The 19,742-nt window shown below is 39.6% G+C and overlaps 1 protein-coding gene across 1 annotated transcript in view; it reads left to right on the top strand.

Annotated features, from left to right (window-relative positions):
* ADAM12 (ADAM metallopeptidase domain 12) overlaps positions 1–19,742 on the top strand; it is a 188,089-nt gene that overhangs the window by 159,827 nt on the left and 8,520 nt on the right. Inside the window, exons 13-21 of the mRNA XM_030488359.1 lie at positions 231–320; positions 1,742–1,937; positions 9,208–9,316; positions 9,423–9,621; positions 12,120–12,197; positions 14,470–14,578; positions 18,090–18,225; positions 18,861–18,972; positions 19,429–19,611. Of these exons, the coding sequence (XP_030344219.1) occupies positions 231–320; positions 1,742–1,937; positions 9,208–9,316; positions 9,423–9,621; positions 12,120–12,197; positions 14,470–14,578; positions 18,090–18,225; positions 18,861–18,972; positions 19,429–19,611 (1,212 nt within the window). The remainder of the gene's footprint in view (positions 1–230; positions 321–1,741; positions 1,938–9,207; positions 9,317–9,422; positions 9,622–12,119; positions 12,198–14,469; positions 14,579–18,089; positions 18,226–18,860; positions 18,973–19,428; positions 19,612–19,742) is intronic.

The following is a 19,742-nucleotide window of genomic DNA, read 5'->3' as shown; positions in this document are numbered from 1 at the left end:
GATCTGTAGCTAGAATAAACCAGCCTTCCTTAACGGCTGCTCTGGGTTTACTACAATTATTGTGCTTGTTGAAGCTAAGGACAGACAAGATTGTTTGGATCAAGTTATAGACTTTCATGCATAATTCATTATTTCATGCTTTGCTTTTCTTGGCGGAGCTATAGGCAGCCTCTTGATTTACAGCTCATTGTGACTCAAAGTTGTCTGCTCTAAATTTATCCTCCATCTAGGAATGTACAAACCGGTGCTGTAATGCAACTACCTGTACTTTGAAACCGGGAGCAGTGTGTGCACATGGACTTTGCTGCGAAGACTGCCAGGTGAACCAGCAGAAATCTTTCTTATCTGTATGGGGCGGGCAGAATTCCATAATCTTCCCAACTGCAGAGCAGTAAGCAAGGATGGAGAACAAGCAAATCGGCATCATTAAGCATTAAGACACTTGCATTTCTTGTAAGCAATTAAAACACTTCTCAAGTTGTAACAGTTATTGAAGGAGTAGATCAACAGACTCTTGTAATGGTGTCTGCTGTTTGTAGCCACTTCACCTGCTCATGCAAAACCTCTTCTTTTCCATGAACTTTTGTATGCTTTGGTTTTCTGTCATGCTTTTCATGTTGTGCTCTAGTGAGCAGTCAGTAAATGCCAGACACTCTTTTGGGGAAGACTCTTAAAATATTAATTCTGTCAACAGCATACGCATTTTTAATGGCAGATCATCAGCTCTTGTGGAGTCCTAACATACTATAAAAGCTAACTTGCTGCAGGCGTTTACCTTCTTGAATTCTCAGCCCATCTCCTGCATATGGGCTAATAAAGCATTCAGCATGTTTCCATTGTGTCAGTGGCAACCATCTGCCTAAAAGCTCAGTAGCAGCAAGCTACCAAAACAGACAGCAAATGCTTTTTAGCAAAATCAATCTTTATATCTTTCTGCCTTTTAACCAAAGGTGCTGTGGTGATGCAGTTAAAATTCAATGCTGCTCCCAGAGCACACCCATCTTTTGTGGTTGTTGTTGATAAGTGAATGTTCAGATTGGCACAAACCACCATTGCCTACTGGTTGCCTTCAGCTCTGAAATAATGTAGTTATCCAGGGAAATAGGACAGACAGGAACAGTTACATGGACTAATTGTATTATTAAGTTGAAGACTATCTTGATGCCCATGACAGAGTGACATGTCCATGAGGAAATGCACCTCCGCCCCAGGAAGCTGAATCCAGAGTGAAGTGGGCTGGTGGCTTCATGAGCCATAACATAAGACATAACATAAGGTTATATGGTCATCTGGCTGCCCTGGTCACTGCAGCGTTGTTACAGCCATAGGGATAAAAAGGTTTCTGCTCTGACTTTTTTGGTCTTTTTTTGCTATAGAACATCCTTGGCAGTACAGCCCAAAATGTCTCTGTGCCCGTATGTTTAGATATGATTGAAGGAGACGTGCTGAAAACTTTGGTTCCTATTTGAAAATGAACAAAACCCTGGGTTTACCTTCTGACCTGAGCCATGTGAGCACTGTTTGCAGCTGCAACTTCAGTTTGGCCCTCCTTCCAGCCAAACCCTTCACAACATGTGTCAAATAGATGTATTTAGATTGCTGCATAATCCTTATACTGTCCTCTGTGGTCAGTTGGTGCAGAGCCAGTGGAAAAAGCTGTTCATGTGCTGCATGGGTTATACCGCTGCAGAAGTCTCATTGATTGGAAGTACCGCAGTTAAAGTTGTTCTTTGTTTTGCAGTTAAAACCAGCAGGGATTTCTTGCAGAGAGTCAAGTAATTCCTGTGACCTGCCAGAGTTCTGCACAGGAGCCAGCCCTCACTGCCCAGCTAACGTGTACCTGCACGACGGGCATGCGTGCCAAAGGGTGGATGGCTACTGCTACAATGGCATATGCCAGACCCACGAGCAGCAGTGCATCACGCTCTGGGGCCAAGGTGAGTCTGAGAACCAGGAGATCTGTTTATGAGCTAGAGTTGGGGACTAAAAACCCATGTGATTTGGAGGAATTTTATACAGTACCAATCTGCATCTATTCTTTTCTGAAAGGGAGAACTGAATAATGAGGGAATCATTTTGCAATTCATTTTAACCTTGATTTGCAGTCATGTTCATTTCTTGCAGCAGGAGGTAGAGAGCAACAGTAACTAAGTTCATTCTGCAGCACTGCAGCAAATGGCAAGGTGAACTTAGACAAATCATTTAACTCTGACTTTGATATGGCCTTATGTCATCTTACAAAGTGCTGAATGGTCTTGACAGGTTGAAATCACATAGCTTTTCTGACTGGTGTGTAAGCTTCCTTCTGTACTCTAAATTGCTCATCTGCAAAACATATGTCTCTCTACATCCCAAAACAGAGTTCAGTATTTGATATTGACATAAAGTTCTTGTATAATGTGTGTATTTTATTAATTGGTGTTACCTGTAAACCTGCCTCCTGACTAGAGTATGCAGAGTATGCTCTGAGGAAGAAAGAGATTTTATTATCCATAGTAATTTGCTTCCTTTTTGCAAAACCCTGATAGCATGAGTTCCTGAGTTATCCTAAACAGATGATATCCCAGGAAATCCGTTCACCTTTCAGTAATGTTCTGTAGCCCTCCTACTGAAGTAGAATCGTAGAATCATAGAAAGGTTAAGGTTGAAAAGGACCTTAAGATCATCTAGAAATGCAAGTATTAACTCAGCATTTTGTTATCACATCCTGCATCTCTGGGGACAAGTCATGTCTCCTTCATCTCACTTACCCCCTCTCTCAAACGGGAAAACCACTTTTACCTCTCCTGAGGAGGAGCGTTATTTAGAGATAGATTTAATTATTTCTTTTAAGCTAACTTTTTCAGCTCCCTTAGCCTCTTTCAAGTCAGTATCTCTCTGCCTTTAACTCTATGCTGAAATAAATGGATCAATATAATGACAAACAGATGCTTCCCTTGGTCAAAACCCTCATCAGAAGTCTATAGAAGAATTTACATTTTATTTAAAAAAGCATTAAAACATGTCAAGAACTAATGCCACTGATGCAGATAGCAGGTTAGCTTGGTCATATGAGCCTAAGAACCTGTTAGAGGAGTTCCAGTTCAAATCAAACTCCCCATGTGGAACAAAACATGCATCTGATACACTCCTCTGAATCTCTGCCGCATCGTAGAGGTAATATGAGCTCATATAGGCATGTACAATTATAGCCTCCAGTCTTAGTCATACTGGGATTTCTAATCCCCCGGATACAGAGACATTTTCTCTTGTAGAAAGCAAAAATGTCCTTATGAACCAGTTTCCCATGCCATGGAAAGCTGCTCAGTCAGGCTGTTAATAATTTCAGTCGCTGAGAAAAATTCAGCTAAAGGTCAGGGAGCTGAATTGCTGCAGCTCCCTTGCCAGGTCTGTTTCCTAATGCAGCAAGTCCTCCAAAACCCCTGGGCTCTCCTAATTCTTTCTTGTCTCCTTTCTTGGGACTATTCAACATGGGCACTGCTGTGCGTGGTGTCTCTAGTGGTTGAGGCTATGGAGGTCTGCTTGTGAGAAAGATGACTTTGTTAAGAACAGAGTTCAAAACCACTTTAACTGGAATACCCTTATTTGTCTTGGGAATACCCAAGGATAAAGATTTTGAAAGGGAGGATGGGACATTACCAAACCTGAACTGAAAGGCTTAATTCTTATCACATTTTTGGAAGCATAAATTAGAAATAATGCCAGTAAAGTAGACCCTCAAACAGTGTAGCAGATAGGGTTCAAGCAAAAACCAAGGCCTCTATTCTGAATTTAAAGACTATGGATGTTAATATCCACTGTTTGATCACACTGAATCTGGTTGGAGTATGAGCAGATGTGGGGAGGAATGGGAACAAGGCTAGTTGGGCCATGCAGTTGGAAAAATATCATGGTAGAGATATAAAATCTTTCATTCCAGCCTTGCTGGCACAAGAAAGAGGGACTTGACATTTGAAGATGTCTCTGGACTTCCTATCAAAAAAATACATTTCAACCTTTTACCATATTGTCATAGTTTATTAGAATTGTTGCTAACAACTCTGTGGAGTGGAGTGAAGGAGGAGTATGGGTTTCTTGAAAAAAATTCTAGATTTAAAGAAAAAACAGATCACAATCATTTACATTAATTCCTTTTTTACTTCTTCCCAGTCGGAGAAAGCCATGCAGAACAAAATACAATAACTTTTCTTAAAATAATATTCAGTATATTAAATTCCTTATCAGTGTCTTCTTTTGTATATCTTTCTTTATTCATTAGGCTACAGATGTCCAGTAGCCCAATAATAAACATCAATCTTCATATTTTTAGATCTAGTTAAAGAGAAATGATGAGCACTGTCAGAGCTTGTTTACTTTAGGCTAAGCAGTAGGAGCCTGTTTCCAGAAAGAAGGACTTGCATTTCCTGGAGGGTTTTTTTGTTACTTTCAACAGATAAATTCAAATCAAATAGAGGAATATGTTTTGTAATTCCCTATCTGCAACAGCATGGAAAGCTTGGTGTGAAAGAAGGGAGAAGCACCTGGGGACCATCTCTGAAAATACAATAAATTCCTCTTAAAGACCAAGTTCATTCCAGTCTGCTCCCAGAACATACAAATTTTTCTACTCTCTCACCTTAATTCATATCCTTAAAGAGCAACATACATGAATTGCTTGTGACCTTCTTTGTTTCATATTCGGAAATACCAAATGGCACTGATCTGACCTATTCGTCGTAGTTGGACTACATCAATAGCAACACATTTGTGTAATGTCTGGGACTCCATTGGCATTTTCAGGGAGCAACTAGATACACAGATAAAGTCACTTAAGAGAGAAATTATTGATTACCAAGGAATAGAAGATTCTCATCTTTAGACTCATATCTTTTTCTGCATTGACAAGAAAATGATTCTTGAGGGAAGGAAAGGAGATGTCTGTCAGTGTGTTCCCCTCTATTTCCCCAAGACAATAAAAAGCAATGATGTTGAGGAGCCAGTGGCAGCCATTGACATAATAATTAGAACATACTTAAATTTGTTGCATAGATATGGCCATTTGTTTAAGCAGTAATGATCTTAATTTTAATGTCAATATTTGTTACAAAGGCCTGTCACTGGGGTAAGAGCTTTGCAGTTTTTTCCCAGGTACAGCCCTATAGGCAAAATAGATGGGCTTCCCGTCTAAGTTAGCTGACCAAACCATCGTTAACTGGTTTTTGCAAAAATACTAATTTACCTGTAAAGATTTTAATTCAGTAAAATCAAACTGTTCTGATAATCACAGATTTATGGCCAAGTCTTTTCTTTTGGAGATGTGAAAGACATTCATATTCTCAGAGGTAGTCAGAGCTACCATACTCCTTAAATGCAAAACTTAACAGCGCAATCCCATCTCATTCTTACACGTACACAACAACAGGGATCACTAAGATGAAGAGAGAGGGGGAGCTTGTGGAAAGTTTGCTTTGCATCATTAAGCTCAGTAAAATGAACTGAATGAGATGTAAAATCCAGGTGCAAATCACATGGCAGAGAACTGTATTTTTATGCTAATATTTATACAGTTGTTCATGGGGCTAGTTGGCATGGCCTGAGCAATAAAACTCCAGGAGACTGGGGGGATTTGCCCGCATAAAAGCTTTATAATTCTTTTAAGTAAGTCTTGAGACAGTGTTTGGAACTGAGCTGCAGTATCTTTCTTTTCCGCTGTCAGCCTGATAATGGGTGTTTCTGTGTTCCTGGAATCAGCACCATGGTCAGAAATTCCTCTCTTCTCTTTCAGGAGCCTGTGGCAGTGTTTTCTCATTGCAGCAGGTCTTGCACTGATCTGCAATGACACAGCATTTCTGTATCCCTTCCAAAAGTGTAGAACATCTTTTTCCTTGCAACTGTAGAGGGAAAGAAACGGGCTCATCAATATACACGTTTGAAGGGAAAAAAAGGTCTCCAGGTTGAAAACTGCAGTGGTGAGCTTTGACCTCCTGCAGTTTCAAACGGCTGATTTAATCCCTTGAATGAGGCTTGGCATGGAAAAGCTGACAGGACCTTAATTATAGGGTCACGATACCATAATTATCAATAGCAAAGTGAAATAAACTCTGTTCATCCCGCTTAAAGCACTTAATAACCACTGGAAATCTTTCACAAATTGTTTTGCCTGTGTCTGTGGAGGTAGGAAAATAGAGAAAGACAGGACTTTCTGCTTCAGTTTATATGGAGCGATCATGATAAATGAGTTTCCTCCAGAAACACAACATTACAATTTTCTTCTTTAAACATCCTTGGAAAACCTCCTTTTTAACTTGGTAGCTCCATCTGTTCAGCTTCTTACACTCTGATATGTTTTCATCTGTAAAAAAGTCCAAATATTGAGAGAAACCAGTCAGGAGAGGGAACAGCCATCTGACTCCCAAGCAGCAACGTGTTTTGGTTTGATACCAAAGACAGGAATTGAAGCTAGATGATGGTTTCCAAGCTGCAGATGATCATCGGGTACCAGGTGTTTTCATACAAACTGCTCCGAGCTGGCAAGGGAGCATATTTTTGTACTCCATGAGATCTTTTTTCTTGTCAAGTGTTATTGGTTGGAGTTAAAACTCACTGTCTGAGCGCTGCAAGGATTTTGCAGATGTGTTCTTCTTCCTGCAGGCTGCTTTCCATCATGCGTAGCACACTTGACTTCATAAAAAACCCAACCAAACAAAAAAGTTCCACCGGGTGAGAGAGGAAGATAAATACCTTCAGATATTTCACTGAGCCCTTTCTCTTTTTAACACCATTTTTTAAATGAGTCTTTGGCACAGGACATGAGCATTCATTTTGCTCTTGGCAGCTTTCGGAGTCACACACCACTCTGGGAAAAGCATGTCTGTGCTCTGTGCTGCTGCTGCCACATCTCCAAGGAAGCCTCCAGTCACTGCAATGGTATGCCATGGGCTGAAGTAGTTGGTGTACAAGGCTCCCAGCCAAGAAAAAATGAGACCCATAGCAATTGTGTATGATCGTGGTAGATGGGTGAGGGCTTTGACTAGGTAGGTCTAAGCAAGACACGTGGGAGAAAAAGCAGTTTTACTTGGCCTCTTGCTTACAGCATGTTTTTCTCCTTCCCTTCTAAAGCTGGCATAGTATATGCACATGTTAATGTTTGTATCAAGCTGAATAGTTAATGTGCCTGCCCTGGAAAGATGAGGAGGAATCAACATGCTGATAATGGAAATTTTACTTTTGCTTTTTGCACAGTGCCCTGTCTAGATGCTTTGGTTGATTTTTTGATTATGGCTTGTGGTTTAATGAAAAGAAGTGAAAGAATCCTGTGTGAGTCCCTTTTAATAGTTCCAGATTTGAGAAATATTCTGAGCTCAGCAAGCTTGATCATAATCTTCCAAAGAATTTCAAGCTCTTGTCCTGCTCTCCAGGGAGCCAACAGCTCGTATTCTGTTCCTTCCGTGCCTGCCTTTCTGAGTTTTCCAGTTTCAGTATGTAAAAATGTTAGAAGGGAAAGAGGTTTCCATCTTAAGCCTCTTCAAGTTGTAATATTTTGTCCTGAATAGCATTAGATTGCTGTTCAGCAGTATATAGTATTAGTCAAGCTTCTGACTGTGAAATGCAGATAATTAATTGAGGCTTTAATCTCTGAGTTATTAGTGAAAAAATCCACACAATCTGGGACTTTTACAATCATATTTGTATTTTCTTCTCTAGGAATTTGACCCCTTTTTAGAAAAAAACCTTGCTCTTTGAAGATTTTCAAATGAAATCTTCGGGATGGTTTAAATAAATGATGTGGTTTACTCTCAGTCAGAGACATGCACACTTGGAAGTGGCTTAATACATTTGGAAAAACGTAACATTAACTCAGATATTCAGTCCCCGATAAAGATCAGGGAACAGGGAATACTGTAGAAATGGTATATTCTCAGCCTTAAGGCTATCACATCATTTGCTGCCAGTTCTTTATGTTCTAGTTTGGCTGATGTATCAAAAGTACAGAGTTGTATCTAGCGAGTATCTGTTCAGAGTTTTAGCTAGTGTATCTCCTTACCATCTTGGGTCCTCAAAGCAAGTCTGGCTATTGGAGTAGTTGAAATAATGGCTTGATTGATTGTGCTATTTGTAATCTTCATGGAAAGAAAATATGGGGTAGTAAAGGACTCTAGCAAAGGGCCTCTTAAGCTTGCAAGAAGCAGTAATTACTGGCTGCAAATAAAAGCCACACTTCACAATAGAACGAAGGGATTAAATTCTAATACATGGACTAATTAATTGTTGCAACTGGAGTAGATCCTCCACCTCTTAGACATTTCAGATGAATGCATGTATCTTCCCCTAGAAGATATTAAATTGTTGGTCATAATCTGGGGAAAAACAGACAGGAGATTGTCTGTATAAGACATTAGAATAGATGTTCTAACAGTACCTTTTGACTTCTATAACGCAGGGATGAGTAATCTGTCTGCACAAACATTTCCAGTAAATTCCCACAAGGGAAGTTCCTTTGCCATTAGGATATGTCTCCATCATAAAAGACTACAGTAGATAACAACCAGATGCTGCCTGTCTTCCCAGATTTCTACTTCTATCACCATGGTAGAAACTACCTTTCTTTCAAGTCAGTCTTTCAGGAGTGGATTTACTGAGGATCAAGGTGGGGACAGTTTCCCTTTCTCTCCCCAGTACATTAGCTTGAGCTAACAGCATCTTATGCTTTTTGCCATGTCATGTGGTCACATTTATACAGACACATAACACTTCGGATTGCAACTGGATTTTTTTGTGGTTTCTTGTTCTGAATTACACTGTAAAAGGTCTTTCTTGAGAAGTTCTTTGGCTTCAGCTCCTCTTGTGGGTCTCACTTAGAACCACGTGGACTCCTGTAAAAAGAAGGGAGTTAACTTACCAGCTGGCCTGTGTCTTTCTTCACCAAACCAGATTTGGCATTTGCTAAAAGTTTTTGTGTCCTAGGAGGATTCGCAGGAGGGATATTATCTGGAGAGATTCTGAAAGAGTTCTGCATTTTCTGTTGCTCAGCATTGCCAAGAGAGACAAAGTGGAAAACCCACACATTCAAGCTCTTCAATCAGCATGCTGATCCAGCACAACTGTTTTGTTGTGCTTCATCAATATGCAGATCACATCCCACCTTCCCCTCAAGCATCAGTGGAGCTCAAAGAAAATTATTAACAACACCTCATATGAGATGAAAGTTCTGATTGGATTTTGTTTCAGGTGCGAAACCTGCTCCTGGGATCTGCTTTGAGAGAGTCAATTCTGCCGGTGATCCTTATGGCAACTGTGGCAAAGATTCCAAGAGCTCCTTTGCCAAATGTGAACCCAGGTAGGGTCTCTCCCCACAAACACAAGAACAGATTCAAGGGTGGTGGGAGAAGGATAAAACATATAAAATTATTTAACTAATCTTTGGTTTCATTTATCTCCTTCAGAGATGCTAAATGTGGAAAAATCCAGTGTCAAGGAGGAGCAAATCGGCCTGTAATTGGTACCAATGCTGTTTCCATAGAAACTAATATCCCACTTCAGGAAGGTGGCAAGATTCTGTGTCGTGGTACCCACGTGTATTTGGGTGATGATATGCCTGATCCTGCTCTTGTGCTGTCAGGAACCAAGTGTGAAGATGGAAAAGTAAGATTCTGAACTACTCCAAGCCAGGAGAACATCACCACCTTCATGCTGCCAAGTTCTTTGTACTAAACTGACCGGGGTTTGCTTTGGGATTTTCTTTCTTTCAACAAAAGAGTTCCTCATGCTCACACTAACTCAGCATTTTACTCTCTCCTTCTGACCACTGTTCTGGATTACAGTTTTGCAGTTGCAATGCAAGTTGCTTAAGTTTAAGACTGTCTTTTTGAGGACAGTCCCAAGTATCTGCCCAAGTAGGCTAAAGGTTTTCTGCAAAATAAGTACAGCAAAACACACTGCAGGTTTACTAATGAATTTCTGAGGAGTTCAATGTACTCACTTTCCAGTCTATGGCATTGCAAAATTGAAATTGACTTCATTTTAGGTCTCCAAATGTGTTATATCTGCTAATTATGGCTCTTCTGCCTTTTATTTTCTTGCAGCAAAAGGTATCTCTGTATGCACTGTTAGAAAAAAGTATGAACCTGTTGATCTTCAGCCACCACTGGTGATTTTTGCAATCGTATTTTACAAACTTTGTGAATTATCCAATGTGAATGAAATCCAAATTTCATATGGCTGTCTCATTCTTAGTTTTTCTTTTGTGAGAAAAGGAATGGAGAAAGATGGGAGACAGCCATGAGTTTATAGGGAGGGAGGAATGGAAAGGAGCCCAAGAACTGTTGAAATGAAGAAGGTTTCCATACCCTCAGTGGATAACTTGCAGAAAGAAAGAAAAATTGCTTTGATAATTTGTGGTAAATTCAAGCAAGCCTTTGAATTTCTGAATGCTTTTGAATTATGTTGGATTATCACAGTGCACTGGGAACAGGTTTAAAATACATCCCTAGTGAAACTACAGTTCTGTTACAGGAAAACAACCCTCACAACATTGCTAAGTCAATCTGTTCAAAAATGTCTTTTCAAAGAAAATTCAATGCTGGGAAAGCACCCGATTATGTTTTACTAATGAGTATTTAATCTTTCTAATCTATCTAATCATACACATACACACTATAGAATACACAGGCTAATACTTATGAAATTGTATGTTTTACTTGGAGGACATTAGTGCATTTGTATTATGGATTAAGAATATGAATTTAAATATTCTTGAGTTTTCTAAGCTGAAGATACCCAATTTGAAATGCAGCCATTTTAATGTGATCAAAATTCTGTGTGCTACTGCACTATGAATATTTGAATTGAGAATGCTGCTGTAATCAGACCATATTCTCTACATGCGTGCATGTTGATGCCAATTCACTCTAATTTCCTTTCCATTTTTCCTTCTCCCCAGGGGATAAGTGCCCTGATTAAGCATCCCTGTCGTCTCCTTCAGCACTATTCCCTGTTTAATGCTAATTATTGTGACTGACTTCTAGTACTACTGAACTGAACTGCATTTAAACATGAGCAAAATTGTGCAATGCTTTTTTTCTCCCCCTTTTTTTGGGGGGAGATGTGTGTCAGCATAACCTAGTATGAGTTATTCCAGTCCTAATCTCTTCTTTTTTCAGTTTTGTGGAGGGTAACATCTCATTGCTGACACCTTCGTCAGCCATTTGATTGTTTAATGGTATTATTAGATGGTACTAATCTTGCTTTAACTCAATTTTCAGCTATATTGGCAGAGTAAAGTTTACCCCTAATAACTGGAAAACAAAACTAATTTTATTACTTTGCATTTGTTATTTCTTTACTTTAGTTTCCTATAAGGTTATTATTACACTTTAAATATGGCCAGTTTATTATTTAACACCAAAAAACTCTTAACAAAGTCTCAGTTTCGTGGAATAACAATGATGAGCCCATATATATCAATGACCTCAGTTGAATATTCAGGGTGTCCTGGGTCTGTACTAGCATAAAAAAGTATTGTACTATTCATATAAACAGAACTTTCCTAATTTACACCATGAGGGGACCTAAACCTTTCCTTGAATCATAGAATCAAGTAGGTTGGAAAAGACCTGTAAGACCATCAAGTCCAAAATCAGGAGAAATCATCTGCTGCTGTCAAGACGTGAATGCAGCCAGATGAGGTCCATGGAGGAAGCTTGCTCAGTGCATTCCTAGTCCTGGAAAAATGCAAATTACTGGGTTATTTAATTGGCTTTAAAAAATCCCCAAACCCCAGCAGCTCACCACTAGTTCCACTTCAGTGACGCTGTGAGTGTTTATTTACACAAGCTCAGCATGTCCACGAAATGTGAACTATGTCTGAAATTCAGTATTGGCCTGGATGCCCATCGAGAGCAGGATTCAGCTTCCACAGATTTGGACCTAAAAGACTTACAAAAGCAGCAGAAGACAACACTTAATGCTGGTGTCCTTATCTTTTTGTCAATAAAACATTGTCAACGCAGCATGCGTATTGGGAAATCTTTAGCTGCTGAAAGAACCATTGATGGATGAGCAGATATATGGAGAGGGACATGACGCTTTGTGAGCACCAGCAGTTCTGTCCCTATTAAAACTTCTTTTCTCTTATCTTGCAGATTTGCCTTAATCGCCGGTGCCAGAATACAAGTGTTTTTGGTGTACATAAATGTGCAACAAAGTGCCATGGACGTGGAGTAAGCCTCATAGGAACACTTTTTTTTACAATCAGTCAATAAGCACTGGACAAGAAATCATTTTGCATAATAGCTTTGGGGTCTATGATTGATCGTAATGTATCAAAGTCACTGCAGTACTTTTTTTTTATGTATTTCTGTTTTCAGTGTCCCTTATAGAACATACAAGCAATGAACTGATTTTTATTTAACGAAATATTTATCAGATTGTCATTATCTTGTTCTTAATTAGTAATCTGTCATAAATAGGAATTTTGTTATCTTAAAGCAATTTGAAGTCTAACATTTCCTTCATGAAGAATTCCCTTTAACATTGCAAAAAATACAGTTTCTGTCTGGATATAGAGAAGTTAAAATATGCATTTGAACTGAGAGTCAAATGAAAAAGCATTTCCAGAAGTATTAAAATAATAAAGTAGAATCCCAGACTGGTTTGTGTTGGAAGGGACCTTAAAGCTCACCCAGTTCCAACCACCTGCCACAGGAAGGGACACCTTCCACTAGAGCAGGTTGCAAAACCATATTGATGAGTTTCATGATATGAAAGTGGTGCAGGATAAAAAATTTGATGATAGCAGTTAATAATATCAAAGCGTTTTCAAACCTAGTTTATGTTATGAAAATGTTAATTATGTCAAGCTATGGCTTGTTACCCGGGATTAGCTGATGATCTCTTTGTTTCTGTGAAAAGCTGTGGCACCCACATTGCAAGAGCCATAGGAAATCCTCTGCTGTGGATTTTAATTTGCCTATTATTTTTAATACAGAACATCTTTGATAACTATTATTGTATCATCCATCCCTCATCTGAAAAACTGAGCAATGTTGATGGTGCTGCATGTTACCATTGTGCTAGAATGAGCATCAGCTTAGACTGGCATCTTTATGTCATTACAATGGAGAACCTCTGGTGACTCCTGAACAGCAAAAGATGACTTTGTGGAATTGCAGATGGGAACTCCTGGAGTGCTTTAATTTAAAAAATAATGTTTAACAAATTATATTTTTCATTATCTTGCTGTCTTTGAGAAGTAAATCTCTTTTTTCATTTTATATGACCATAGCTGGTCTAAGGTATATGAATGATCTTTTAATACTCTGCAGGCACAGGCAGTATAGTCTCTCTGAAAGCCTGCCAGCTGACCTTGCCAGAAAAATGCATATTTTCAAACTCCTGTGAACTAACCAGTGTCTTACTGAGAAACCCATTTATTAACCTATTGTGTGGTTTCTCCATGGTGCTGGTAGATCAGTGATGGTCAGTGTTAGCCCAGAATTAAGGACCATATTGACAACTAGCCTTAAGCCCCAAATCCTTGTTTAAAAATCAATTTGAGCATCTACATGTGACTGTGCCATCTCTGTGCTCTGCAACAAAACTTTTGGACCCATGCAGTTCATGTATTCTGTCGATACAGCACAGAGCTTTAGCCTCTGTGTAAGTCATAGCCACTATTTGGGTGGTAGAAATAAAAAGCAGCCCTTTTGATGGGTGTTTTGAACTGTGGGACCTCCTGAGGGAAAAGTCATGAGTCCTCCAGCTCCTTTTGCTCCATGCAGTGGGAGCAGGCTGATGTTAATGATGGACTCCAGTCCTTTGGAGTTCTCGTATTCCGCAGGGAGCATTTATTAAATCAGGTCTTGCTAGTTGTTCCTTTACTCAGATTAAACCCACCAGAACACTGAGGGCTGTTTCTTTACAGACAGTGCAGATGTGGTATCAAAGGGAGGGTTTCCTCAGCCCTGATTCCAGTTTCACATGTTCTTCCAGCAAATGGAAGAACATCTTAGAACTGGGGGATCTGAGCAGTGGAAAAATCACTATGCAGCCTAGAGCAAGCCCTTGATGAATGGGAGTGTTCAAGTGGGCTGATAAAGCCTTAACAGCATAGAGAGACTCTTGTTCCTGTGAAGGCAGAAGGAACAGAAGTTAGAAAGCAGATAGCGCTGCTGCTGGAGGCAAAGAGAGAGAATAAGACTTAAGAGGTGTATCATTATCCTTATATTACTGAAGTTGTCAGCTGGTGCAATGCAAACGATTACCTGCCAAATAAATAATGCTTTTTTAGGATCCCTCTTACTCCATGGTGTGTACTCAGAGTTGCTTTCTGCCATCTTAGTTGTGCTAATAAGCAGACACTAGTCTTTTCTTCTGTAAGTTTTATTTCATTCAGATGTGTCATTATCTGATTAGGAGGCCTTGTCAGCCAATGCTGCTCTCAGATGCGCAGGGTAATCCTTTTCATGTTAAGCCATCTGTCTTGTTTTGCAGGTCTGCAACAACAAAAAGAACTGTCACTGCGAGGCTGACTGGGCCCCTCCTTTCTGTGACAAGCCGGGTTTTGGTGGCAGTGTGGACAGTGGACCCATTAGGCAAGCAGGTCAGTAATAATTCATGCTTTACCTGTTGTTTCCATGATAAAGAGTGGAAATAACAAAATGTTGCCTTGTAAGCGATGAGCTTGCAAGATTGGGAAATAAGGCAGTAAATCAAATGGCTTAATCCAAACACATTGGCACCAACTTGAAAATTTAGTGTAGCAAAACCAAGGCAGACTGAGCGCATCCATTTTCTTGCACTACAAAAGGCACAGTGGTCCTGGCAGGTTCTTTGTCTTTCTTTGCCTTCTTTGCCTTTCTTTCTTTCTTTGCCTTTCTTTCCTTCTTTGCTTTTCCTTCTTTGCTTTTCCTTCTTTGCTTTTTCTTTGCCTTTCTTTGCCTTTCTTTGCCTTTCTTTGCCTTGCTTTGCCTTGCTTTGCCTTGCTTTGCCTTGCTTTGCCTTGCTTTGCCTGTTTGCCTTGCTTTGCCTTGCTGTGCCTTGCTGTGCCTTTCTTTGCCCTTTTCTTTTTTAAAAGATACATGGTCAAGTTTAGTATCTGACTGCATTAAGTAGGAAATAGTATTGATTTAAGCTGAGGGTGAGGAGCTAACTCCCACACTTGAGCTAATCCTGTTGCCATGGTAGATGAAAACATTGCAGTACTCTTGGATTCACCTTGAGATATGCCAAGCTCCAGTGTTCTCCACTGAGTGCATCAGGATAGAAATACCTTATTGTACACACAACGTATTCCTATAGTTATATGCCTAATGAAGAGTGGATATTACAATGATTATAAATGCATATATCAACAACCAGAAATATATTTTATTTTGTTCTTCCAAGGAGGATCTTTTGTATTGTGGGAAATAGCCGATTTCTGACTGTATCAGATTAAAACTCCATTTTATAGATAGCTTCCACACATTTACCAGAAGTTGCCCTCACATATGATAGTAGTAGGAGATGTGTATTTTCTATAATTTGCATTTCAATTTCCCCTTGTTCAGTCTGCGGAACATTGGCTATAGTATCTTACTTCACCTTTGGCCAACCTCCGAAAGAACTAGCTTCTACACGTTGTGAATTTTATAGGATTTGATAATTATCACATGCCAATTTTCCTCCAGAGTACTGTAACTTTAGTGACTTCCATGGAGATGTTCCTGATTTATGTCTGAGTATGTGACAGGACAAGCCGTCTACTCACATACACATCTATAAACTAAAACGTGCTGGAAAATGATCTGCACGTTTTCGTATGAATAATACTATTCAAAACCAAAATGGATTGTATTCTCTACATGCCAAATCCTGCAGTGAATTGTAATTCTGGATTTATGACATCAGGGCCATTTCCATGACAAAGCTTCACATTATAATTTCACTGTTGAAAAATCTTTTTAAATACCTACCAGTCAGTAAGATAGAAAAGAAACCGTGCTCAGGCACTGAGCAAGTGAGATTACGGGTGTGTTAATGTTTTCTTTTGAGATTTGCTCTAAAGCATTATAGTCTTTTTTCAGTTTACCTGAAAGCTGAATACCTAGGGAGCTACAATATGTATTATAATGATGTGCTGCATAGACAATACTAACTGGAGAAGACAAATATAGGACATCTTTGATAATTCCTGTGTTTTGTATTTCGGAAGCGAACACTTCAATTTAACAGAAAATTATTTTAACAGTAGTTTAATATAGTGGGGTAGTTTCACCATGTTTCTCTAACGACAGTGCTACATTCAATAATACTGGGAATAAACAAATATGGAGATGCTGCGAGGGCTGGAGCAGCTCTGCTCTGGAGACAGGCTGAGAGAGCTGGGTTCAGCTCCCAGTGCTTAAAGGGGCTACAGGAAACCTGGAGAGGGGCTTTGGACAAGGGCCTGTAGGGACAGGTCAAGGGGAATGGCTTTAACCTGCCAGAGGGGAAACTAAGATGAACTCTTAGGCAGAAGTTCTTTCCTGTGAGGGTGCTGAGGCACTGGCACAGGGTGCCCAGAGAAGCTGTGGCTGCCCCATCCCTGGCAGTGTTCAAGGCCAGGTTGGACACAGGGGCTTGGAGCAACCTGCTCTAGTGGAAGGTGTCCCTGCCCGTGGCAGGGGTTGGAACTGGAGGAGCTTTAAGGTCCCTTCCAACACAAACTATTCCAGGATTCTATGATTCCTAAAGGAACCAATTTTCTATAGCTGGCACTTGGACTTTACCTAGCTGACTTAGAATAAACCTGTGTGTTTGACGCTCTGTATTTTTCTTACAAAGCAGCCTTAAATATTTAATAGAGATGTTAATTAATTTAAATTGCATAATCTTAGCTTATAAATTTTATTAATCTTTTAGAGATGGTGGGAGATTTATTATTCTGCAGTGCTACAAGGTAAAAGCACGGCACTCCATGCCCCATCACGCCCCATGTGTAGTTTGTTCAGTCAATGTTGCTGACTGTTCACCAGCATCTGAGTGAGCTTAGGCAAGTAGATGGGAGCCAGCTGGCTGAAAATCAGTCAGGATAAGACTGAGACAGTGATGATAGGTTACCAGAGCAAAGATTAAAGATGTTTCTCTTACTGTGGGAGCATGCATTTTTTAGGTCAGCAGTCCTGAAGAATCACATCCTCTCCTGCAGGCAGCAATCATATCACATAGCCATAATGATCAGAGCTGCTGCTTACTTCTTCCTAAAAATAAGGCTTTCTTTCAGCTGCAAGTCATCTAGTCAGGGTTCATCTCACTATTGTGACTCACTTAGGTCCCAGCAAGGTACTTAAAGCAGCTTTAAGCACTCTGAAAATTGGTGCAAGTACAGAAGGCTGCAGCCTCTCGCTAAGCAGAGCATCCCTCTGTGAGCACACACCACTGCTGAAGGCTTTCCTTCAGCTTGCCTCCAGATTCAACTTAATAGCCATCTGAGCTGGACCATAGTAGTCCAGATTTCAGACTGTTTGCCCAGTGTTAAAGCAGAATAGCACCCTTAAAATCTGTTTATAACAGAGCTAGGGTTACTGCCTGTGTTTAAGGACAGAATATATAAAAGTTTGCTCTTGACCAAACCATGATCTAGGCATTTCTGTCCTTTTTTTGCTCCTTCTTAGCCTTGGTCTCCCTCCCACCCTGGCAGCAGGCAACCCATGAAGAAGGCACCAGTCAGCATTGCTACAGCTATTATCCTGTGGGTGTCTGGATGAGGTTGACAGCCTGCACTCCTTATGGACCCATTTGCAGGTGACAACCTAAGTAGGACCTGAACACAGGTGCAGAGAGAGGACATGGAGATGTTCACATTTGGGTCCAGATATCTAACTAGGATAGTTCAGTTGGAAGGAACCTACAATGTGATATGATAACCATTTTTTTCCCCAATGTTAAAGAAATAACTTTAAACCAGGCCAAAATTGAAGCATCAGTCTAAAAGAAATAACAGTTTATTAGCCTTTAATTCATAGTTTATTCACTTCACCTGCTTTGCAGTTAGAAACCCAGGCCAGGCAGCAACGTCCTGCTCCCTATATACAATACGTTTCAGTGAAGATGGCTCTTGATAGAAATTAAAACCATGTGTTTTGTTGCAGATAATAAGAGTTTAATCATAGGAGTGCTGATAACCATTCTGTGCCTTATCTTTGCTGGATCAATCATGTATGTCAAAAGGAAGACTTTCATGAGATGGTTGTTTACAAGTAAAAAGACAACAATAGAGAAACTAAGGTACGATCATTTTCCCTAGTTATGCTCTAATAGACATTAGTAGAAAGTAGCTGTAACTATGGGTGCTCTCATCTTGACATTCATAGCAGAACAGTGTGAATATATTAGAGACAATCTTCACAAAAATATTCACCAAGTGTTAACAACAGTGTTTTTCCTGGTTTAGTTTAACTTTATTGATGTCAGTAAGTAATGTTGGTTTTGGTTTGACCATATATCTCTTTTCTTTTGTGATAAAAAATGAAGAAGTGAAGGAAGCATTGCCTTCATTTTCATTTGCTTGAAATAGTTTCATTACACCACATGGCCTTTTATCTAAACTCAGTCGAGTGAGCTGAAACTTCCATATTTGAGGTCATTACTGTTTAAATGCTAGATTCATTAGAATAGTCTCTTGGGTGTTACAAAGCTGTATTTCCACAGATTGCAGAAGCTAATTTAACAGACTACTGGTTTCTGAAAAATCAATATTTATTTTTATTCTTGCAGGAGCACTTGACAATTTTTACTTTCCTTGTTTACTATAAAAAGGCAGGAAGTCCTTGCAAAAATCTCATTCTGAAAAGAGGCTCCAGTTTAAAAGAAATGTGATAAAGCAGAATGTTGTGTTCCATAAATATATGTTTGTATTGCAGGTCTGTGAGTCCAGCAAGACCATCCAGTTCATCTGATCCCAATCATCATGTTCATACCACATCTCTCAGTAAAAATCTCATCATCAAGCCACAAAATACAAACACGCAAAAAGTGAGTCTCTAAATAATGTTTTAAAAAAATATATATATAGGATCTCATTCAAGTATCTTATTATATAACACAATTATTACATGATCTTAATATCATGTAGAACTAACAGTATGTAAAGTGAAAGAAGATATAGGTTTCAAAATACTTTTATTATATAGTAAATTTATTATATTTCTTTAAAATATCAAGCTTTAGACAGGTGGAAATGTCAAGTGCAAAATAGAATAGTTTAGTCTCCAGGATAGAGCCAGGAATCTTACACCATAACACTACATCTGAAAGGCAAAGGATTCGTGCTTGAGTAGGACTCGAAGCTGTTAGTTGCTTCTCTGGTTGCAGAGGTCTTGAAGGTAGATAAAAGCAGAACAGAAGAAAAAAGCAAATAAAAGAATTGAAAGTAGCAATGCTTATGTCAGCTCTTGACGTTTATGGCTTTGGTTTGGTGTTTATTTATAGAGAGATGGTCCAAGAAGACCGCTGCCATATCAGATCATCGACATTAGTAACCCTGTGAAGACACACGATTTGCCACCATTAAAAACACCGCAGCGAGTCCTACCACCACTTCCCCAGCCACCATGTCACCAAGCTGTGCCTGAAAGACCCTTGCCAGCTAACCCTTCACTGAGGTTCACCCAGGTAACCATTGATTTTCTTTAAGCTTCTCTTCTATTGAATATCTAGTGTGTGAGTATCTGCATGTGGTGAAGGGGAATGAGGTGTTTTCTCATCTTTAACATTGGCGTTTTCCCACAGTATTTCCTTTATAC

The sequence above is a fragment of the Strigops habroptila genome, chromosome 5 (assembly GCF_004027225.2).
Source record: "Strigops habroptila isolate Jane chromosome 5, bStrHab1.2.pri, whole genome shotgun sequence".
NCBI lineage: Eukaryota > Metazoa > Chordata > Aves > Psittaciformes > Psittacidae > Strigops > Strigops habroptila.
The sequence above is the reverse complement of the archived record's forward strand: the minus strand, read 5'-3'. Positions and strand labels throughout refer to the sequence as shown.